The 25,253-nt window shown below is 30.3% G+C and overlaps 3 protein-coding genes across 4 annotated transcripts in view; 2 read left to right on the top strand and 1 right to left on the bottom strand.

Annotated features, from left to right (window-relative positions):
- Positions 1-72: 72 nt before the first annotated feature.
- LOC126905432 (transmembrane protein 17B-like) overlaps positions 73-25,253 on the top strand; it is a 53,934-nt gene continuing 28,753 nt past the window's right edge. Inside the window, exons 1-6 of one of the 2 annotated variants that reach the window (XM_050685112.1) lie at positions 73-404; positions 1,269-1,372; positions 5,554-5,667; positions 6,310-6,603; positions 6,675-6,863; positions 6,951-7,250. In XM_050685112.1, coding sequence (XP_050541069.1) covers positions 311-404; positions 1,269-1,372; positions 5,554-5,667; positions 6,310-6,546 — 549 coding nt within the window. In that variant the 5' untranslated portion in view covers positions 73-310 and the 3' untranslated portion in view covers positions 6,547-6,603; positions 6,675-6,863; positions 6,951-7,250. Of the gene's footprint in view, positions 405-1,268; positions 1,373-5,553; positions 5,668-6,309; positions 6,604-6,674; positions 6,864-6,950; positions 7,251-25,253 lie in introns of those variants that run through there. The other variant, XM_050685111.1, reaches the window with a different exon arrangement.
- On the top strand, positions 10,311-24,834 carry LOC126905431 (B-cell lymphoma/leukemia 11A). The gene is made up of 2 exons (XM_050685109.1): positions 10,311-17,512; positions 22,873-24,834. Exons 1-2 carry the CDS (start codon positions 17,503-17,505, stop codon positions 23,688-23,690), a joined length of 828 nt encoding a protein of 275 aa, XP_050541066.1. The 5' UTR covers positions 10,311-17,502; the 3' UTR covers positions 23,691-24,834.
- Positions 17,541-21,448, bottom strand: LOC126905425 (vesicular glutamate transporter 1). The gene is made up of 10 exons (XM_050685095.1): positions 21,275-21,448; positions 21,064-21,202; positions 20,390-20,623; positions 20,154-20,328; positions 19,444-19,575; positions 18,596-18,724; positions 18,401-18,534; positions 18,199-18,341; positions 18,022-18,142; positions 17,541-17,959 (listed from the first exon to the last, which is right to left on the bottom strand). Exons 1-10 carry the CDS (start codon positions 21,301-21,303, stop codon positions 17,783-17,785), a joined length of 1,413 nt encoding a protein of 470 aa, XP_050541052.1. The 5' UTR covers positions 21,304-21,448; the 3' UTR covers positions 17,541-17,782.

Raw genomic sequence — 25,253 nt, 5'->3', positions numbered from 1 at the left:
TTAATGATAAAGAAAAGAGCCGATTTAGATAATGAATATAACCGTTACATGACATAATAAATATTTAGTAGACAATATCCATGGAACCAAAAATAAAATAACCATAAAAAATGTCATGGAAACCCTAACCATAACATAAGTTATAATTGAATTTTTTGAGCTTGAAATTTGAAAAAAATTATCTTATATTGTGGCTAGGGAAATTTAATAGCTAAAATAGATTAATGTAAAGTTTGTAATTTTTGTGTTAAGAGTAAAAATTGAATAATCATTGGCTTTTGGTTAATATATTAATAACGTTATAATTAAGATGTCTACTGATATTTGGCGACATACTGTAATGAGTATTACTGATAGGATTTTTCCACCTATTTCTCCCGATCAACATATTGGGCCTACATTTGGTAAGTTACTTAAAAAAATAAAAATATACCTCAGTGTTTACCTTTATGTAAATACTAGTTTTATTCAAATATTCCATGATTATCTTGAAGTAAATTCTCTTAATTCACTTCTATTTATTTATGTAAAAAGAAAAAAGTAACGTACTTAGATCGTGTAATATTAATTTATAACACAACTTTGAATATTAAACGACTAAAAAATTGCGGATTCGTATTTTGGGAACAATGTTACCATTATCAACACTAAATGAATAGTATTTTTAGTATAGTTTTAATTTTATATAATATTAACCACAAGTGATCAATTTTTATTATACAATGTAAAAAAATTGATATATAAACTTTATAGTGGATACAAAAATAAGTTAACATATTAAATTACTTATGATTAATAAAATATTAAATATTCAACTTTTGTAATATAGAATTAATTGTATTAATTATGACCGCGTTGTTTAGATTATAAAAAAGTTTAGTGAACATTTCTAGGGTGGTCATTTTACATAACTAATTACAATTTTTTTTGATATTGTCATTAAATATGAAAATATACCTCTGTAAATATTAATAACACTATAATGAGAATTAAAATTTCGTAAGCATAAACGGGCAAGACTGACTATCAGATACTTGAAAATTCTCGGTTTAAAATAATTATTATTAAGCATTAATTGTTATGCGAAAAATAATTGTAAATATGTATATAAAATATCAAATATATACTTTATAACTATTATTATTGTATTATTAAATTAAAAATATACGTAATTGAAGATATACATAAAACATTTATCAAGAATTATATACTTTTTCATTTGGCACATAAAACATTTTCACTGTTCATATATTTACTTTTAATTTCAGTTACAGAAATAGTTTCAAGTCTTCCGTTACAGATGTCCTTGTATTTTAACGTCATCTATTTTCCATTTTGGCTGTGTACATTTGTGTCTTTGATCTGGTTGAAGGTATTTATACTGTTTTTTTTAATACTTTTGTCACTGAAATAAAATAATAAACATTATTTAAGCAAAAAATTGTATTGAGATTTTAGTTAATGCAATGATGTATTTAATTAAGATCTAACAAAATTTCATAATAAATAAATAACATCAGTGTTGCAACCAATTTTGAGCAGGGGGTTCTCGGGTCCAGATCACCTCTTGAGTATTTTTATAGTAGAAAATTGTGTAAGGTGATTTAAATTTTTAACTAATTATATTTTACAAAAAATATTTATTCATTTTGATAATACTGGTATAGTAATTTGTTTTGGTCTCTTTTGCAGCTGATAAAAAAGTTGTTATAATATCGTTGAGCGAATTGGAAGTGTTGATTGAACTTAATTTTATAATTTATACGATAACACAAACATAAAATATACTTATTATTTATATAGTTCTTTATGTTTATATTATTTGTAAAATAATATTGGTCCCTCCTACCAAGGGATATTTCTGGTTAGTATAATCAGTTTAACATAAATAATGTTGATATTATTAGTAGTATACTAATAATATCAACAATTTAATATTTAAATACACTAACTAATATGTCGGGTAAAGATAGCTCGACACGACTGACTACAATAAAATATAACAAGTTTAGATAAACGTTTTACAATCGCAAATATCACAAACTGATTAAACATACAATAGTTTTTCCATAGCCGTCTCAGCAATCCCTTCCTAGCGAGAAAGTCGTGGCAATTTTTTAACAAAACGTACTCGTCTAAAATAAGGAATTTTCTGCTCTGTAGTTATACTTGGTGCTAAATGTTGAATGCCGGGGCTGTTGAATGAGATTACATTTTCGCCTCCCTCTTTTTATAGATTAATTGAAAAAGATGGTTAGACTTTGTCTATTAATACATTAAATGTATTTTTATCAATTTCAAGCTTTAAATATTTGCCAATCTATGATTATTTTTTTAAAGGATTATCGCGTGGAGATTCTATTGATCTTAATATTCTTTTTTTTCTCAAAAATCATGTATGAAATTTTTAACTTTAAATGAATAAAAATTTTCTTTTAAGACTGGGCGTGAGTCATTCATAAAATTTTTTTGTTGACCAACGAATGTGATTGGATCTATCTCCTTAGAGGAATGCAAAAAATTATCTGGGAGTGTAAGTGTGGAACCATAGATAGTTACTACAGGCAAAAGTCTGAATATAGTTACAGTTTAACACTGCTCTACAGCCTAAAAGTATTTAAGGATTTTTTCTTCTCAACAAACCTATTTTCAGCAAAGTGGTAAACTGTCATGTATGTAAACTGATCTGTATACGCCTAATAGTAAAGAAAAATATCAAATATTAGGGGTATGTATGCTTGTCTAGGTCAGATGAAATAAAGAGGAACGCAATGACGTGCAATTAACCGCCAAAATTGTTTACATAGTTTTCAGTTTTTATGTCTGGTAATGGAAAAGCGTCCAGCCAACGAGAAAAACGGTCAGCTATTGTTAAACAATAAGTATAACCTATTGACATCACAAGTGGGCCAATTAAGTCAATATTAATGTGAGAGAATCGTGCGATAAGTAATGGAAAATTACTGTCTGTGCTTATCATGTGTCTGTATTTTTTTTTCTGACATGCTATGTATGATCTAGTTTATTTATTACAATATTTTTTAAATGGTGGCCAAACAAATCATTGACGTTCTAAGTCAATAGCAGCACAAATCTCAGAATGAGATAGTCTATGTAACTTATTGAATACTTGTTGATAAAACTCCCTATGAATTACGATCTAACATGTTATAATATTTGGTAAATGTATTACATTGGCACAGTAATTTTCTTAAATTTTAATGTTTTTAATGATATTGGATTTTAATCACTTTGCTAGTTCGTTATCTTTATTTTGAGAAATAGCTAAATCGTTATAATTTATTAATGTTGAGAAAAAATTATTTTTATGTGCGATAAACATAATGGCCACAACATTCTTACTGAATGCATTGAATATAATTGAATTTATAATAAAATCTAATTGTCTAGTTTGTCTCGGTTACAATTTTTCTTTTTTTTAACGCATATATTAGCAGTTTATTGAAACGAGCGTTGTATTAAAAAACGGCGTAATTGTTCAACTGCTGTTGGTCTAGGATAGTTTTTAATAACCATAATTTTTCTGGATTTGGTTTAACACCCATAACTAAAATTATATACCCGAAAAACGATTCATGATAGTAATATTATGGTCTTGTAGAATTATAAATTAAATTTTTAGTGTTCAAGATGTTCGGACTCCGACTTATTGGAGACAAGAATATCATCCAATTAAGATCACGAAAATCTAAATCGCTTAAGATTTTATTAATAAATCGTTGAAATGATTATGCGACGTTGCGTAGACTATATGGCATAATTAAAATTTCGTAAAGTCCGAATGGCTTAATTACTTCTATTTTCAGAATATCTCTAAGCTCGACTGGAATATTAAAATAAGTGCGATTCTTTCATATTAAACGATGAAATAATTTATTTGACACAATTACAAAATAAATTAAATAGTTAATTTAAAAGTTATGGATTTTTTTTAATGTTATTTATTCAAGTTTCATGTTGAATTGATCTATTGAAATTTATATTGGTTGGGTATTTAAACGAAAATAAACGACGAATTCTTAAATAATCTAAACTATGATATTGTTAATGAATAAAACTTACACAATCTGTATCACACTTACTCCAGTACGCAAATGTACCGGATATATACTAGCGTGAAGTCGCATTTAAATAAATTATAATAGTATTTCATATTACTGTATAGTTAGAACATAGAAGATAGTAAGTGTAGTTAATCGTTTAGTTGAAATCAATCGCATGAAAAAATCAGTATTTTACTATGCGCTATACGATATCAAATTTTTATGAGCGATTGATAACAGACTACGTCACGTGATACTTAATTACTATATTTAACAGCGTTAAGCATATTTGAATAGTTGAAAGAGAACAGCATAACGCTTTGGTGAAATTTTTTCACAAGATATCGGGCAGTACTAGGTTAATATGGGTTAGCCAATGGTTAGTTGCCAATACTAACGCAATACTTCACCCGTTGACAGTACTGGAACTTCGTCGCACTTAGTCGCCAGAGTGCCGAATTTTAAATGGTACCAATATAAATTGTGTTAAGTGAGCGATTTTTGTGTTTAGAAATTCTGCTACTATTTTTAGGAGAATATTCGGAGAAGATTATTCGTAACATTTAAAATCACTTTTACGAATTCACTTATTTTGTCCACCTTAGTGTTTAGATTGCTAAGAGTCATTGCTCGTAGATAAAATGGTTTTGATTTGGTTCGGTGCATTTATAGCCGAAGTATTTCTAAACTTTGACCGAAAGTTAACCGGTTTTCGCATTTCACAAAGTAACAGAATTGGTTTTCGAACGCCTAAATTGATGTCTTAAGATAAGTTTTTTCAACTGACATACTTGGATTCAGAAAAAAAAAATCGACCATTAAAAATTGATTAGGATTTAATTGTAGAATGCGGTTGGCGGAGTAATAATTATATTGCTTACTTGTTTTGAAATTTCACCCTCTTTTGCTGCAACGATATGGTAAAATGTCGAGTCGCTTTATAGTTGCGGTTTCAATTTGAGATTCTACTTTTTTAAACCATTGTTCTAGACTCACCCGTCAGAATAGAAGAGCTTTAAAACTCGTGCCCGATACTCTGTATGTATTTCGTTAATAATCATATTATCCGTGTTGGCTTCGGACATTGTGTTTTACAAAAAACACGTTTCGAATAAAACAAATTATTAACAAAGGTAAAAATGGGAAGTGACCAATGTAGTTTTGATTTACGCGACGTTGTATTTAATTAAGGTTCATCGCAATATTCTAATAAATAAATGATATCAACAATTTTATTTTTAAATACACAAACTATAGTATAAAAACGTACGTGTCTGGTTAAGATAGCTTGGCAAGACTGATTACAATAAAAGGCACACATAAACATTTTACTATCACATGTAACAGATAAAAGCATATAATATAATTAATTATGTACATCAAAATAATACCAACTGATTAAACAAATAATAAATTTTATACAACAGCCATATGTATTTTCGTTACATCTAATATAATAGATATTTTTAATAGTGATTACTTTTTTCAGCTTGAATGTTTAAACATGTTGATTCAAACAATTCTCATGGTATCGTTAATTTTAATTTTTTTGTTGGAGTGCGCTAGACTTTATTTGGGTGTACACGGAAATTTAAAAGAAAAGGTAAATTTTCGTAATGAAAAATTATGTGATTCTATCATATTTGTGATTTTAGAATTTATATTATTTTAGTTTAATAAAGTGTAATATATTTTACAAAAAACTAACATTTTTACAATTGTTCAGGAGAGTTATTTAAAGTTTTAAACGATATATCTTTCTATGTAATATTTTATTTTGTATTATGATTTCTGATGCAATGGGTAAAAAGAACGAAATGTTTTATGAGAATGTAGAAAAAATGTGTTCTTACAGAGTATGTGATAATCAGAAAATTTAAAAATATGTAGATACGACCCTTTTTTTTGGAGGTGACGATTTATTTATCGCTTTACAAATGAAAAGTATTGAGTAGAACACAAGTTTGATTAGCATTCCTTATAATTGATAATATTTATCTTATTATCTAGAGAAATAATTTCATTGGAAATTTCACCCTTATGACATAAAAAGATAATCTATTTAATATATATCGATGTCGTTTAACATATTAAAAAAAAATTACGAGTTTGTAACTAAATAACAAAGCTCATTTATAAAACTTTATTATTTACAATTTTCTTATTATTGTTATCAAAAATAATTCTTTATATAATTAAGTACATAATAAGTTATTTAGATAATTATGTTTTATTATATATCTAGATTCCGGATTTGGCTGCTTTTTGGATGTTTTCGTTAATCTTGCAGCTTCCTTTACAAACATTATTTTTTGTTTTGAACTCTTCGCCCGTTGAAATGGCCGTTCAAGGTATTATGTATTTTATGCTATTAGTTGAGCTGATTTTTGGGTTTATAGTTCTCCGTGATATGGCTAAACACCACAAACTTCGATTTCATTTGTCTCAATTTTATGATGGTCAACATTGTAAAACCGAATAATTAACATTTGACATGCAAAAGAGTTGATTTTCCGAATGTATATAATTAATTTAAAAGGTAACTATTATTTTTATACTATCTTATTTACTTGACACTATTAATGTACGTATTAATTTTTTATACCTTAGATGTTGGTTTTAGGCCTCGTGTGTAGGGAAATCGGAATAAGCAAGTTTTAGAAACAAAAGAACTTACTGTAGTCAGTTATGAGTGAATTAATGACCGAAAGAGGTAAATGAGTCGAGAGAAAGTCTGGCCGGGCATATTCAAACACCAGATGGAAGAGATAATAGAATATTACGCGGAAACACACAGAAGTATTTAATATTTAATGTATATGTATATACACGTGCTCTAGTGAGCGTTCCAAGGGATGTTTTAAGGGTTAAATCCATTGTCTGTAGGGACTTGGGTGTGCGTTGTCTTGACATACATACAAACCGTCGCTGTAGTCATAGGATGTAGACACTACAACAACCGTGGTATCTTCACTAGCTGTTAGTGTATATGTATATGATATAATGAAAGTTAATGAGGCTGAAATGCAGATTGTACAGCAAGACGGTACCGTTTTCGTTGATTAATGGTCCCCGGACCTTCTTCTGTTTGAACAGATCCTCTGCCTAAAAGGAAACAATGCGCGATAATAACTTTATTATACCAGATGAACGCTGATAGCAAATGCATATTAGGAATAGTACCTCTTTGTCACTCTTAGGAGATTTTGCCAACGAGAGCGTGTGTGCACGTTATCTCGTTAGTTTCTTTTCCATTTTTTCATCGATTATCATCTTAAACATCTTAATCAAAATTCTATTGGACGGTGAAAAAATGTGTAATTATTCTATCGTTGAATAATTTTTATTAAAACTCAGGACATGTTGAAATGTATATATAGTTGGTTTGGCGCAGAAACTTTTAAACAATTATTTTCGTATTTTTGTCTTTTTAATATTGTTATTGCCATCATACATTAAATTATGGTAATAACAAACCATTGATGATAATAAATATTATTTAATATATTATAATATTTTAATAAATATGATGTTAAAGTTGAAAATATCGTCTTAAAAAAAATGAGATCTTTTGATGGTACAACAAATAAAAAAATAAAAAATACGAATATAAACGATTTTCTGTTTCAAACCCGTTTTGTTAACTTAAAATAACACAACTTGTAGGAATTCCCATGATCAAATTGAAATTTAAGTTTACTAGTTTTATTTGTACTTATATTACTATTTATTTCTATCTTATAGATTTTATTTATCAACTGCTTTCTTGGTAGATTTGTTTCAATAAAAGATTGCTGATTAAATAAGAATATATAAAGAAACGACAATAATAAATCGCACTTGCCGGGAACAGGTGGCCCTTTACAAGGGGTGGTTAGTTGTTGTTACGAAGGGTCGTCACCCCTCAAACAATACTGAATGGCAGGTCAATTTAATAGTCATTCGTACTTTGTTAGACTGTGTTAAAAAAACACGTCCCTTGCAACTAAATGGCTTTTAGTTTAACATGCTAGTGACAAAAAATTTGATTATTGTTAGATTGGATAAGCAATGATAATTTATCCTGCATCCATTCCAAACGATTTGAGAACCTATACCATCTTTTGTTATCACGTGTTGATTAAAACTTTTATAATCTCAGATGAATACCATTTTAGTAATGTATCTATTAACTGAAACACGACTGAGATCTGTTTATTTATAAAGAATATTTTCAACCGATGTTAGAAGAATATTTAAGGATAACAAATCAAATTTGTTAATATTTTCATATTCAATATTAATATTTGTACGATTTGCATGTTTTTTTCAAATAGTAGATGAGTAAACAAATAAATATGAAATGAAAGGCGTGAGGTATAAAACATAAGTTGATCAAAAAAATTATACTTTTTTTATAATCTATTAATTAATCTCTTTAATTAAAACAAATTGTTAAACATGTGAATAGTAATTTGGAGATTCGTAATTAAAAAAAAAAAAATAGTCTTTTAGTTACTATGAAGGGTGTTTAGTAGGAAAAAAGGTTTTTATTGTTCGTAACATTTGACTTGTTTCCTTACTTTATGAAAGCAGTGTATATACTCCTTCATAAAATTCTATTATCTTAAGTTTCTCATGTTATAAATTTTTATAATAAATATTAGGCTCAAAAATATGGTTAACAATGTTGATAAAATTGATCGATTCCCTTATTGACTTTACAAACGCTGTTTTTAATTAAAATGTTCAAATTCTCCAGTCAAAATAAAATCTTTATATGGAAAAACGACTTACCGGATGATATGAACACCGAACATCTGGTTCACGCCTTTGAATCAAATCCACGGATGGATTAAACGCTTAAGCCACGACTTTAACGCACAACAATATTCAATATGTACATACATTGTGCCCGTTATCGATCAGTGAGTATAAATCGACGGACCTCTTTTTCATATAATATAAATATAAGTTGCACCCCAGTGGGCTGCCAAAGCGTTTAACGAGTATCGTGTTGGGCAGCTAACATGTGTTGTGGCAGATGCACCAGCCTTTTGAACAAACCTGCACGAGTGCCCCGCTCTTCTAGCTCCTCGTTTGTACTCGACGGGGGCGCGTTAATCAACCTTTTCCCCACAACATATGGATCATTTTTGCGTTGCGCATATGCCGGCGTATAAGATTCGACTATGAAGTGATTGGCTGTATTTATATGCTTGTATGTGGTAGGACGCTGAGTCACGCTCGTCGGCTTTAGTAATCCACTTATTGACCGCGATACGCTAATTATCCAACATTATATTCATCGACTAGTATTGATAGGATGTAAATTGTACTAAAATAGCAGAAACAAATACAGCAATACGCTCACGATCATGTTGTATCTAACAGATCTAAAAGCAGCATCATGTTAACAAAGATCGGTTGGTCACTGTTTTCATGAAGTTGATTGAATAAGTCCAAATCATCAAAAATGAGATCTTTATTTAGGGGTCGAAGGAAACGAAATTTCAAAAAAGTAACCTCACCGACTCTTAGTTGACAGGTTGCTGCTTTTAGAATTTTTATCGTATCATTTGTCGTACTGTTAGAGTAAAAATGGGTTGTTTTTAAATAAAAAACGATCGGTATCCAAAAACCTTAACTTATAATTATTATTAGTAATAATAAAAAAAACACGGTGTATCAAAATAGTAAAACGGAAATTAAAAAACGTTATTCACGGGTAGAGATTAAAATTGATTATGGTCTAGTAATGAAAGGTGATGCGAACACAATATCTTGAGTACATAATGTACCCAGCGTTATTTCTTCGGTTCGTTACACTCGACCAAATTCGATCAGTTTCCCGGCGGCGGCCGATTGAAATGCATTGATTGATCGGTTACTGTATAATTGGTATTTTTCCACCTGGGGAATCAAACTGTTCAGTGCTTTTCCAATTGTATGTATGTGTCTGAGTGGTAGCGTGTGATCTGTCCTGGAGTCACAATTATTGATGATTGCCTGTTGAAACTATTTACCGTGCACACAGAACTTTGTGTTCGCTTCTCATCTTTACTCTTGGGACATCACTTGAAAAGTCTTAGATGTCGCAATAAGTCTTCTTCATTTCCCCTCATATCTTGGTTTCAGTAGCAAATATTTTTTTTCTTTTAGTAGCGTAATCCGTTCATGTGTTGAAGTCGAATCGCTAACTTCTGACGTTTTTGTTGTTTTAGAGTTTTTCTCTATCTCATTTGTCGATTACAATGCAATTTATTTACAGTTAGTATGATGAAATAAAAAAATGATACCGTTAACAAAAACAGACATTGTTATGATTTGCATATTTAACACTGTTACTACTAAAACTCGCATTTCATTTGAAATATCTGATGATTTAGCAACTTTTTGAACAGTTTTTTCAACTGATTACTCAGTTTTTACTCATTACTCATTTTGACAAAAATAATAATGATAATATTTTATCCCAATCGAAAGTTACGATTGGAATAAAGTAATCACGACAAATATAATCATTTTATTTTATTTTTCAGAATTCATATTCTTAAAAATCTAGAGGTTAGTTTTTATTTTAAAGCATAGCCTATATTTAAATAAAGGATATCAGACTTCATTTACTGGATAATAGTTTAAAAAATGCCCTAATGAATTTTTTACGTATAATTACTAGATTACGTATAGCTGGAGCTCCGGCCCAAAATCGGTGCCCAGCGGGTCTCATGCTATTGTAATGCGATGAGCCCTTCGGACTGTTTTTCCTGATTTTGGTTGGAGTACTTGGGTACGCCGGATGCGATATGTGTTGTGCAAAAATAGTATTACTTCAGAAGCAGATTACTAGAAAAACAGTTCCTCTTGTTGATTAAATACTAATTAAAAAACTAATAATTTGACTACAAAATTCTGGAATGTGTGTATTTACAATTATATTTCATAACCTACTAACTTTCATAACCTAATTTTTAATCAAAACAACAGGCAGGCGAATGAAAATTTAACAATCATTAAAAACAAAATTAAAACCCGTGTTATTAGTGATTAAACTACCTAGACTAACATAAAATTTAAACAAGGTTGACAAACGAAAAATCATATCTTACTAAAAACTATGCTCGTAGACTTAAAATAAAAGCTTATAACTCAGTCAAAAACCAACAGATTTCAGCGAAATTTTCAGAATGCTTTTGGGATGTCAAATTGGTACAAATACAATTGGTAGAGTGGGCTAATAATAAAAACTGTTTAAGTAATTTATTTTATTAATTTGGTTTTTATTTAAAATGTAAGTTTAGCAGAGCCAGTAAAATTATCCCTTTTCGTCCCCTAGATAAACCATTGTTAATGCTGTTACTATTCCAAAACTTAAAACTTGTAATTCTACTTATGTATTTACTGAATTTATGTAGATCAATGTAGGTTTTGCATTATAACCTAAGCTTCTAAGTCTAAGCTACTAGTACATCCATAGAACAAAACAATTTGATAAGATGTGTCATTTATTTGGCGAATCATCTTATATTAACAGCTGTTAATAAAAGCAATAATTGTAGAAAACCAAATACTATCAGACGAACGAAACAACCAAACTACAAATTTGTATACAAACGACATTTTCAATTGAAGAACCCTCACTGAAAAAAATGAATTCATCGTCCCTATGTTGGACGGTTGTGCAGGCACCACGGGAGACGTACAAAATCCTGCTAATAGAATCGTAATCAACGAATCCCTTGCGCCTGTTACCCTTAGCCACCCCTTCCATTCATTTTCCTTATTTGGTCCAAGGAGAAAGGTCCAAATGCGTTTATTACGGAAAACGTCACTTTTTTGTCTTTGCCGATGAGCATTGTTAACCGCACCAGAAGGGCATGGGCGTGTACGTATACATGAATAAAATAAAAGTTATTTTTCCCTCTTTATTATTAATAGTATTTTTTTCTCTCTTTCTAACCACTCGAACAAATAACAATGAACAGTTACATTTGAAATGAATATATTACGTTATTATTTATCGACCGTAACGTCATAACGTTTTGTTCGACCGCCGAAATTACAACTTGCAAATCTAAAGAGACTATCATGATTGATTTTTGTCGTTCGAAGGGTGTTTGCAAGATCATATTATTAATACTAATTTTTAAAAATATTTTTCAATGCAATGAACATCGATTTATTGTCCTTTATAATAGTTCATGATTACTTTTTTTATGAAAACGATTTATTTTCAAATAACTCAAATATAATGTTAATTATTTTATTTAAAAACTGTCCAACACAAAAATATAAATACCGAGTTAAATAAAAATATACACCACTATCTTATTTGAAGTCAACAAAGCCTATAAAATTGATGTTTGAAATATTTTTTTATACTTTTAATAGAAACGTACTCGTAGATAAAATCATAGAAAGATATATGTTCAAAATGATTATTTATGGATGCGAACCACAGAGGACAGTAGTTCATTCGTAAATCGGTTTACCATGTGTATATATGTGTGAATAAATTTTTTTGTTTGTGGTTATCAGTTGATGCAACCCTAGAGCGTGACGACAAAAAAACTAATCTTCAATAATTGCTCAAAGCTGGACACCCTCTATCACACCCTTGTCGTGGACAAAATACTCAAAATAAAAAATGCGCATAAATCGCGGATGACGCACGGGAGCCACAGTTTTTAAATTTAAATGCGATCGTCTATCGGACGTCTGAATCTAAAAAAGTAATTTTTATTTGTACATAAAAAACCAACCCGCGCAGATAACCGATAAGCCTAAACGATTTAAATCGGATACAATAAACCACACAATGATATAAATTGTTTAAGAATAAATGACATTCTATTTCATTTTTTTGCGATCATATTCAAATTACATTAATCTAAACTTTCGGATATTTATCAGTTACGTATATTAATTATTGAGCGATAGTAGTAAACAAGCGAGTAAAATTGAATGATTGTAAAGGAAAACATTATAGAAGTCTGAGAAATCTGAGTAACTAAGGTGATATTAACCGGATTCACATTTTACCAAATATATTCTCTTAGAAATGCGCTCGGCATGAAATGTAGGTGATAGTGTAGGCTGATTTATCAATGTACACTATGTGACAGAAATGTCCAGTTAACTTATTTTGAGGGATTCCTATAATGTAATTCTTGGAGCCGAATGGAATACGAAAGTGATCGGTAACCGGCTGGTCAATGAGATAATAATAGAAGAGTTATTCTTTACACGTATCTCTGACCGCGCTAACAAATTTGCCACTAAACACTTTTCCGGATGCTTAATTCCTCTTTTGTCACACACCTCGGGAAATACGGAGAAGAATAGAAAGAATGAAAAAAGACGATACTAAACGTTGGATTACGTGTCTCGTCGTTAAGCCTATCACAGTGAAAGAAGCTTAAGGCGTTCCCGACAGCAATGAAAGAAGTTTCTCTGAGTAAACTTTTCACGTCACACCGTTTTACGAAATAGTCGACAGTTTCGGTTCACCTCACTGATTTTACATACTAATTGCTTGTTACTATTTTGTTTAATGTACACTTAAAAACAATTTTTTAAGTATAAAGCAAACGTCGAAGATATAAAGAGTGCACCCGTATAAAGTAATTGAGAAGCAAACATCTTCGAATAATATCCATTTAATTAATTCGTTATTCTATAATTATTATTAATTAATAATTGAATATCAAATATAAATAAAGTTAAAAGATACACTCATCGTAAATGAGGTACCTAGACATCAAAGCGATATTATGGAGAAAAAAAATGAGATAACTTCAAATCTAGAAAGTAAAATAATCATTTTTTTGGAGCAGAATAAAAATCTTGGTAATTTTTTTTAAATACAGTTTCATCTATCATCGATTATCTATAACAGCTGTATAGAAAAATAATATTCCTCAATATTTTAATTCAATTATCTCGGAATGAATATTTTGTCACTTTGGTGTCTCAGCTCTAGATGTCTTAAATAAGATTAACATGGTAACTACTTGTCTCGACTTAATTTCAGGGCACTAAATAAAATGATAAAAAATATTTCCATTGACAACGAAAAACAAAAAATCAATTTAAATTTGTAAAATATAGTAATATTAATTAAATTCGCCAAATTAATTATCAGTAAAAACTACATTATTTTATATTTCATTTATACATAAAAAAAAAAAAATTACTTTGAAATTACAATTTTATGGCGTTTGTTTCTAATGAATATTTTATATGAAAGATTTGAGATTTATGCACTTGAAACTAAATCCCACGATGATTAAGTATATTATTGCGGTGCTTTTCTATTGGATTTGTAATTTTTAGTAATTGAAAACAGTAGGTATAGTCTTAAATACAGATTTGGTTGGGTAACATTACAACCATTTGAAACTATTATCTATGAACACTTATGCAATTTCTAATCAAAAGAATTCTTTTTCGAAAATTACGAACAGATGCTCGACGAGGGGATGTTGTTATTGAATAAAACAAGAATGAGAGGGTCATCTGGATTGTTTTACACATTGTGTATCCAACCTTATAATAAATCTACATATTGTATTAGAAGGGTTCAATTAAAACTGTTATTTTAACCAAAAAAAAAAAAAAACCCTGTGATATAATTTAAATCATTAATAGTCTCAAATAAAACAAATATCAATAAATTTTAGTAAGGATTTTATGATTTAAGTAGAAATTAATGAAATTCTAAAGAATAAACAAATCAGTCCACTGCGTTACAAGAAAAAAAAAAAAAAAAAAGGGGTATGAAACAATTTTGCGCTTTTATGTCACATAGTACATAAGAATTGTGTCTACATTAACTACTACATTGCGTACACAATATATATATATATATATATATATGTTTTGATATAAAAAAATGCCATAAAATAATCTGAAGGCCTGCGGTTGTTGCCGCAATATAAAAATCTGAATAAATAAGAATATAAGAAAAGAACTTTTGAAAAAAATTAAACGCGATCGTAGACGTTTTGCGTACGTTCATAATAATAATGTGTGGTAATAAATCTCGATACATATAAGCCCGTGTTGTTGTAATAATAATTTATGTATGCGTTTTCGAGAAAAACAGTATAAAATAATATAAACAACGGAAAGAAAAATCAAATAAAAGAAAATAAGAGAAAAGAAATTTTGTGTTAACAAACGCGTGCGCTTAGAAAAAAAAAACTCTTGGAGACGTCGGAACAATAAAAATACGAATTTTTAGACGACTCAAAAAACCTTGCGGTGGGGCGCGTGGAGAACCGACCGAAGAATTATCATTTTTTACTGTTAAACAGCCATATTTATAGCCGAATATATATTATTTGAATATAAAAGGATATGAAAAATCGTCGAGGGGGTCATATTGCCGCAATGACTTTCCGTCTCCCACAACGCCGACCCGGAGAACATTATTCTTTAACGACTTCCACAAGGCATTTATCTCTTCGCAGGTCTTGCGAATACTTTTTTTCCATCGTCCCTTCTTCGATCTCCGCCTTCATACAAAATATTCGCTTTTCTTTTGCATTAAATGTTTTTTTTTTCATAAAAGTAGTTGAATATAGCAAAGTATACAATTATATATGTGTTTTTCTTTTATTGCTCGGGCATAGAAGTGACGGAAACTCGAATAATAATGACATCAAAAGTGTTTTTTTTTTATCTGTGTGGTTTGTTTCATTTTCTTACATGTTTTCGCGTTTGCTTTTTAATCTACAAACATTTTTGTGTTGGATTTTTAGTTATATTATAAAAAAAATTATAACTAAGATAATACCATATACAGAATTTATTTTTTTGGATATAATAAATAATTATATATTATATTAAATCATTTTTGGAATATTTAACAATTGTATAACATTAAAAAAAATATATTTTCCAATAAATCATACACTACATGACATAATTTACCTTAATTCCTTATTATTGCAAATGCTGTAGGGACAAATACATTGAAGTGGCATGGAATTACTGAAACTATTAGTTAGAACATTTTTTTGGGTTATTTGATCTTTTTATAAAAACTGTTAATTATGTCATATAAATTGCTTTAGAATATTATTTAAAAAAAATCGTCATTTGTATTATTTTTCCAAAAATATCAAATAAATATATGACAATATTTTTAAATTTATAAGTTTTTTGCAAAAGAACTTAATATGTCGATGTTTTAGATTTGTAAGTCTAAACTAAAATGTAATTATAACGTGTGCCACATTATTAGTTTTCATTAACAAGTTTAATTTATATAACTGTAAAAGACAGCTGTTTATAGTATGTGAAATACTTGCTATACACTTGATCAACGCCTTCAATTTTGTATTAATTAAGATTATTAATAGTAAATGTTTATCTTAAATTCATGTTACTTAGAATTAAGTTTTAGTCATTTATAAAATTGATTAAAATAAAGCATTATTCTGCTATACGTTGTACGTCTATTGATGGATAATAAAAATGTAAGTTTATCTTTCATTGACCTGATGCACACATTAGTTCAGATGCGTTTTTTTATTTTTCGGGCCACGTCACATTTTACGTGAATGTATTTTAGGTAGTTTCATTAGTTTCTTTTTTAATTTCGACCGTTTCTTTGAATTCATTTTTAAGTTTGAAATACAAAAGATGTTACTAATATTTATTAGGAACATTTAATCATAATATTTTCAGAGGGTTCATAATACATTTTCCCAGAATCAGTTTAATTGTTGACTTATTTTTTGTGTAGTTTAATTGTCACAGGACGTTTTATGAATTACTCAAAATAATTTACATAATATGATACAGTAACATATCATAATACAATATCACAGGATCCACTTTATTTTGCGGTAATGGTTGTGCACTTATGGCAATGAAACCGAGACGAGGGACATAAGTGTAGTGAAATAAATTCATCGAGCTTTGGAGTCGGATCCCCTCGGTCCAGAAACGTACACCATAAGGCCACTCGACTTTTCGACCACACGCACGTTTAGACTTTTTATTGTTTTTTAATTAAGCCTTCTCCTGGCATGCTCTTACTCTTTAGCCGTACCATATATTCCCTAGTGGTCAGGGATAAAAAATGGGACAGACAAAAAAAAGAAATAATGAATTGTTCTAAACAAGTATATGTGAATATTGTAAAGCGTTATGCAGCAAACAAGAACGGTATGCCATGGTATGGTAGTGAGGTAGGCGGCAGTGGTACAGGGCATATGCGCGAAGGATACAAGTGACGCCAGCTGGTTGGTTCTGTCCTAAAAAATAACCCCGCCTACTTCAGGCAAAATACATATTATACGTGTCCTTCCCGAGCAGCACGTGCACCATCGTTACAGGGACGGTGCATGAGTGTATCGCCGGCGTTGTCAACGGACACAAGTGCACTGCCGTCATTGTTCCTGTCGGCTGTTCCGTTCGTCACTGTTTGAATTCGTCAGTTTTGTGGATGAATACAGGTAGGGATACTATTTAAAATACTTCATAAATGATTTAAGATATTTTTAATTATTATACAAATAAGTCCACGAGCGGTTAAAAAACGTTCAACCGCTATAGTTTAACATCATGCGACACTTATAAAGTGTGAAATATTATTTACATTCCAAGCCTTACAGAAACATTAATACATGAAATTTGAAAATGGCCCTTAATTGGACGTATCAATATTAATCCCTTGGTAATCTTGCGGTGTCTTTATTTGCATTGTTGCCATCTCGACAAAAGTCTTACTCGACCGATTTAAAAGCCTTGTTTGCTGTGCCCTGTTTTTCTTTGACGTCGTTAGTCTGTTCTGTTTGAGCCCATTGTTGTAATTCTCCCGAAGCAAACACTCCGTAGAAAATAGCACCGAATAAATACATACCGCTGGCTATTAAAAATACCCATTGCCACTCCTCGGCACTCTAATAAAAAAATGCTATGTTTGATTAATTAATCTAGTTACATTGTTGTGTTCAAATTTTACCTTGTGTTTAACTATGATTCCGGCCAACATGGGGCTAACAATACCGGGTATAGTAGCAAAGGTATTGGATAGACCCATTAGAACGCTAGCGTATTGCGGCGCTACGTCCAGATGGTTGACACTATAGAAAAATGTCTATTGAAAACAGGAAGATGTAAAGTAGTATTTATTCATTACCTAAATGCGGCCCATGCAAATGCTCCTAGACCGACAGCTAAGGTTAAGCATGTGACTGACATGAATGCTGTTGTAGATTTGGCCGCCAGTGTCATGAAAACAGTTTGACTGAGGAAAGCACTACAGTTAAATACTTTCCTCGCCTTGAAAGTAAAATTATGTTTAAGATGTGTCAATATAGTTATTATTGTAAGGTTATTACTTGAGTGGTGGTGAGAATTTTTTTCTTTCTTAGCCAGTCGACGAAAAAGCCAGCCACCTGCAGGGTGACAGCCATAACTAAGTATGGCAAGGCTGACAAAAAACTTGCTTTGCTCAGGTCAAATTTCAGAACATCTGAATAAAACGACAAGGTTATATATTTAAATTCTAAGAGTGTTTTTTTACACATTATTACCATTCATAAAACTAGGCAACTGAGTAAGTAGCGTGTAAAATCCCCAGTTTTCGCAGAAATGTGCACTAACTATTGCCCAAAATGGCATTGATGTCAATATACTTTTCCATGGATAGTTTTTGAAATCGGCTAAAAAACAAGATTTTAACTAATTGTAAATAAATTAATGTACAAGGTGATTCTATTAGCACTAGCCATACGATTTTTCTTAAAATAATAATTATGTAAAGGAAATTTTTTTGTATATTTTTAAGTTTTATGTATCTCACGATTTATCAGTTATTAGTTATTTTTTTACATTATCTTTTATACTTTATTAGGGTGTCATCTTTATTTTTTTAAACGAGATCCTACATATTTAACTACCTTATAAAATGGGAAATAATCTAATTATGAAAATTACAGGCCGATAACAACTTTTGACGAATTATTTTAGAAGTTATAACCATTTTAAAATAAAGACTGGAGATGAGGTGCGGATATTTGTCATTAGACATTTCTTGGCCACACCTTTCCTCCCGCCTATGTATTAAAATGTTAATAAGTTTTCAAGTACTGGCCCACAAATTGTTATCGACCCGTCATTTTAATAATTAGATAATTTTCTGTTTTATAACTAGTTAAATATGTATGTTGCCATTTTAGAAAATTAAGCTGACACAGTTATAAGGGGTGAATTAAAAAACGTTACTAATAACTGCTAAATCGAGAAATATATCTAAAATATCAAAAATAATTTTCTTAACATGACTATTATTTTAAACGAAATCGAGTGGCTAGCGAAAGGATAATCACTTTGTACAGATAGAGTATTTTTTAAATTTTAATTATCATAGTCCACGTCATACAATGTTTTTGGTCGACAGGTCCAATTGAGTCTTCTATGTACTTGCACTCTTCTGCACTTATAAACCGATCTTGAGCTGGAGTTTCAGCTACTGTAGTTAACCACACAGCACACCATATGATAGCAACTATGCCTATTAGAAATAAAAATTGTATAAGTTGTTCAATTTACTGTACTTCTTATATTATAATTCAAATTATGCTTATCACGAACCTCTTAAGTAATCAAAAAATAAGAACAATATTGATAATTTTTTATTGGTTTCTTTTTGTTTATTGTTCTTTTTAATGAAATATTTTTTATTATTACTATTTCAAAAGTTATTAACGTTACAAAGTAATGACAAGTGTTGAAAATTGGTCACTGCTATTTTTATAACTAGACATTTCCAATCCTGTGCTCTTCCACAGGTATAAACATATCAATTACTTCCGAAATAATGGTCCAAAAATTGTTATCGATCAGTCATTTTCTTACTTAGGTTATTACTTAATAATTAAACTAGTTAATTATGTATTTTTCTGTGAAAAATTAAAGTTGACACCCATCATATAAGGTGTAAGAGATGTCATAAAAAATACTTAATGATTGATAAATTGAGAAAAACAATTTGGAACTCAAAGAAATCAATAAATCAATAAAATAATTATTTGTATTGTTTGTATTAATTAATTGGTTCACGATAAGAGAATCATTGTGTACATAATTTACCTGGTACGTAAAAAGTGGCTGGCCATCCATAGTGCTCAGCAAGCCAACCGCAAGCAGGATATCCAATAACGGTACCCACGAAGCTTCCAGAAAAAGCAAATGATCCTAAACGTGTGCGTTCTTCCGGAGGAGCCCATCTGGACCATACAGCATGTATACTCGGATATGTAACGCCCTAATATTTTTATATTATATTTAGAAAATGTTTTGGGTGTACGATTAGTTGAAGTTTCTACCTCAAAAAATCCTTCAATGACCCTTAGAACGAGAACGGCGAATACCGAATACCTGGCCGCCATCGGTGTAATTATGGTGAGAAACGCTGTGTTTAAAATTCCATATCCTATCATTCTGACACCTCCAAATTTGGATGCCAATAGGCCGCCAATAAGTTGGGTGGTAATATACCCATAAAAAAATGAACTGAGTACTGCTCCCCGTAGTTCTGGTCCCCAATCGAATTCGCTCTTCTGTAATTGACATTTTAATAATGTTATGACTACAAGCAATTTGTTTATGTTCTAATATTTCACATTAATTGTTTGAAAATACCAATCGGCTATGAAAGTGTAATTAATACAATTATGAAAATCGACAACATTTTTAACTAAATTGTTTTTTAAATTGCATTTAAAACTGAGTCGATAGTAATAATACTCATGGGTAATTTCAAACGATAGATATTATTGAGGTTCACCACGTTGTTAACGCAGTAACTACAGTGCTCGTTATTTTGTTGTGGTGTCGGTAACAGAAAAGAAACCATTCTGCACATTTTTACTTTCATTTCCTACGGCACGAACAAACGGTACACTCGCAACACTATTGATACGTCAAAAGAAAAAATCACCAATATGTTTTTAATGATAACGGAACACTAAATATGCAATTGCCAATTAAAAAAACTCACGTGATCTTCAGTAGACGATGCCATGGCTACAATAGCAACACTGAGATTCACTCGAAGTGTGTAAATGTTGAAAAACGCCAAGAACGCCAGAAACCCGACCAGGTTTCGGCGTTGTCTCCAAAATGACGGTTGCCCATCACTATAAAACACATTTTAATTTTAAAAAATACATACATCTTGCACACAGGAAATATTAACTAATGTAGGTTACCTGGCTTGTTGGAATGACAGCGCGTTCATGGCGAACTGAATGTTACTGATTATCACTTTAGAATGTTAATTTTCATGTATTTCTCTCGCCTTCCACCACTACACCTGTTGTATTATCACACACTGATGTACACCAAAGTGATTTCAGATTTAACCGTTCATTTTACGTGTATCATTAGCACGTAGTAATAAAGAGCCTCTAAACGAGTGATAAAACTTTATTATTTATAATTCATTTTTTAACTGAAAGTTAAAATCTTTTAATTAAACTTTGTTCATCCAACGAATAATTTATTCTTTCATAACATTATCTATCAGTTACGTGAAAATTAAAGAAATTTTCACTATAAAAGAAACAGAGAATTTAAACAAAAATTTGAATTTAGAATATGATCATGACGCGTGTGACGTGTTTTATAGTGAAATATTTGCTAGAGATTTAGATTGTGCGAAAAGAATTGAATAATTTCATAGTGAACAATAATACTTATCCGACTAATAGCTGATATGGTATCGTATATCAACAGGTGGCCAGTTTCTAAGTGCTCAGCGTACTGTGTTCTGTACGGAGGCCAAAGGCTTTCAATATGAATTTTTTTCAACATTACAAAGCGAATTTAATGGATTTATTCATTGTTTTCCTATTCGAACGTTATTTATTATGACGTTAAAATTCTATAAGCCATACTAGGTCATTTACGGTAATGTTTACTTCACGAGCGCCAGAAAAAATAACTATTTTCTTTCGATTGAATTCAGTAAAGAGCTGCAGTTAAAATGAAATATTATTTGTTGTTTAAATCCTTTGCGTTATCATTATTGTAAGTTTTAAAATTACTATGAAACGACAAAGTCCATAAATCTTACCGACGTTAAAGTTAATAGCCTAAAACAATTAAAAAAGCGTGTACGAGTTGTTGTAAAAGTAGTTGTTAAAATTTTTTTAATTACAGCTACTAAACTATACTGTCGGCTAGTTTTCTAATTAAAAGTCCACAACTTTTTCACTATCTAAACTAATGAATAAACGAATACAAGTTTGCCTGATTGTTTTATTGTTAAGGTTGCGTTTAAAAATATAATGGAACATTAAGATGACTAACAATAAAGTACGGACATTTTTTTATCTGCATAATGATCTAAAAGAAAAAATAATCATTTTTTTAAGCTCGATATTTGAGTAAATAAAAACAATTTGTACTCATAATTGGTAATTTAACCGTAACAAAATTGTTCATAAATATCAATAAATTAGAAGCATAAATTTTTAGAAAATTGGCGTAATAGTCACCTTGAAGTATTAAAGCCGTAGAGTAAATATACAAAGAGATACGAGTTTGGTTGATTGAAATTAATTTGATAACTAAATCAAAACACGAGGAAAACAACTATGTTTTATAATTGTTATTTTAAAATGTTTCCTACGATAAATTTCGATATTCACAAAAAGTATTTTATCAGCAAAAAAAAAAAAAAATGCCAATTGCTTTTACATCAAATGCGATTCGTTTGATTACAATATTTTTCAATATTATAGTGAATTTTCTTTTATATAACAAATCGAATATGATAAATTAATGAAACGTTTATTTTTCTCAGATTTTAATCCATTCAGGATGACTATGGACATCCATCGGACCGTAGCGTCATCGCCTTCATACTCGCCAACTGAAATGGTCACATCTTTGCCACTTCAAAGACCCCAAAAACGTAGTTTTGATGTGGCTTTTTTGATGGCACCTGACGATCTTAGCAAACGTCGATCGCGGTCCGTGCAAGCGGCTGCCACAGTTACTGGATCACACGTTCGTTCTGCTTTCACCAAAGTAGTGTCTCCAGACTTGGGAGCTCTGTCACCTACGTCGTCGTCGTCGTCTCCGCCAATAATTACTCCTCCGCCAGAACTCGGCTACCATCAAGATAGTTTGAGTCCACCGTTACCGCCTCAGTCACATTTCATGACGCCGTTTTCAATGGGCTTCCGAGCACCACCGTTCATGATGTTACCACCACGGCCACATCCCAAAGACAGCTATCCACCGTCTCCAGCCCCTTTGCAATTTGCTCCCGCCGCAGCTTTGCCGGCCATGTTATTACCCGCATCAATCGCAGCAGCTGCTCTAACGTTACCGTCGCAAAATGTGTGTGCCAAATGCAATGTGAGCTTCCGTATGACCTCTGACTTGGTGTATCATATGCGATCACACCATAAAAGCGACGGGTCAGGAGCCGGCAGTAGTAACAGCGTTGGCATGACAGACACTAAAAAACGCCGTGACATGGACAAACTTCGATGTCCGGTGTGCGACGAGAGCTTCCGAGAAAGACACCATTTGACCAGGCACATGACTGCTCATCAAGACAAGGAGGGCGATCGCCTAGACGATGAAGACGAACCTCAACATGGGGCCAAATGACGCAAGGCAACTGCGGGTAGAAGACGTCACTCGTACCGTGAGGATCATCATAATCTTCATCATCATCATATCTAGTCAAGACATCTTTATAGAGTATATATATATATATTATTATTATTATGTAATAGTTTTATTAGTATATTTAAAAAAAATAATGCATTTAATTGCATGTTATCATACATTGAATCAAGGAAATCGTTTTTTAACGCACATAGATCATAGTTTTAACAGTTTTGATCTTATTATTTGTCAATAGACTTCTTACAAAGTGAATAAAAACATTTTTCTCGCGTAAATTAAATCTAATCGCACTATCAAATACTTAGAATAGTTTTGATAACAGTTTTGTGCTCGTCACAAGATCTATGTGACAATAAAAAATCTAGTTTTATCTTTCATATTTTTTTGCACGTGATCCTCGTTCGGGCACTCTTGATGCTAAAAACAAGGGCATTTCTATTGGAGCTGCATTGGTGAACGTGTAGTGATGACAAATGTTCTAACAAATCATATCCGAACTATAATTAACCGTACACACGCCGAACGAGGGTAGCGGATAGGATTTAATTTTGTAATGGGGTCCGATAAATAGATTAAAACGTCCCTCTTTCGTAATCATATTGCTCGGCTGTTTGTTTAAAAATTAAATGGTCCGAAATCGAACGATAACATTTTAATTATGTAAAACGCGCGATTAACAAATGATTATTATAAAAAATGTATTTTACCATCTGAACTCGATGATGACTTGTGAAACAAATATTAATAAATAAAACCGTAGACATGAGTAGTACTTATAAATTAGTATATATATATAATATATACTAAGTATATAATATAATATATTATATTATTAGTATATATATTATATATTATATATACAAGTGTGTCCACTGTTCATATATAGAACATGTTATTTGATATTTTGGCACAATTTAAGTATTGATATTATGAGTTTGTTTTTTTTATTGTAATTTGTAAAAATTATTGTTACCCGTTATTTAGCTCACAATGTTTGTAATTAACAATTTAATTGTTTCATGTTATTACTATTATTTATTATTTTATTTATTCTATTATTACACTAAGATAATATTATTTACTTATTTGCTATGTAAGTGTAGACATAAAATAAAAATCTATTGTAATCACCAAAAAGTGGTATTATTAAATTTCATTATAACTGATCAACGTATAATATTTCTTTTAAATCAATTTTAGATATAAAAATATATAAGCATTAGAAAATCAATTTATATGAAAAGCATTGAAAATAATAATTAGACTCTAAGCACTTATGATACTTTTAAATAAAAGTTTTTTTTTTGAAAATATTGATTATACATTGTTTATTTTACGAAAGTTACAAAATTGAACAACAATTGAATGTAATAAAGGCAAATTTAGAAAGAAAAATTATACCAAATGGTATTTGAAAACTATCACCAATTTTAAACATAAATAATTATTTATACATTTTTAAGATTATCGACGTCCAAAACATTCAAGTACTTCCTTAAATTATCATCTACTTAGACTAGATTTGTTTAGTTATTACTAAAA

The sequence above is a fragment of the Daktulosphaira vitifoliae genome, unplaced genomic scaffold (genome assembly GCF_025091365.1).
Source record: "Daktulosphaira vitifoliae isolate Bord-2020 unplaced genomic scaffold, ASM2509136v1 Scaffold_4, whole genome shotgun sequence".
Classification (NCBI taxonomy): domain Eukaryota; kingdom Metazoa; phylum Arthropoda; class Insecta; order Hemiptera; family Phylloxeridae; genus Daktulosphaira; species Daktulosphaira vitifoliae.
This window is presented reverse-complemented; position numbering and strand designations above follow the sequence as displayed.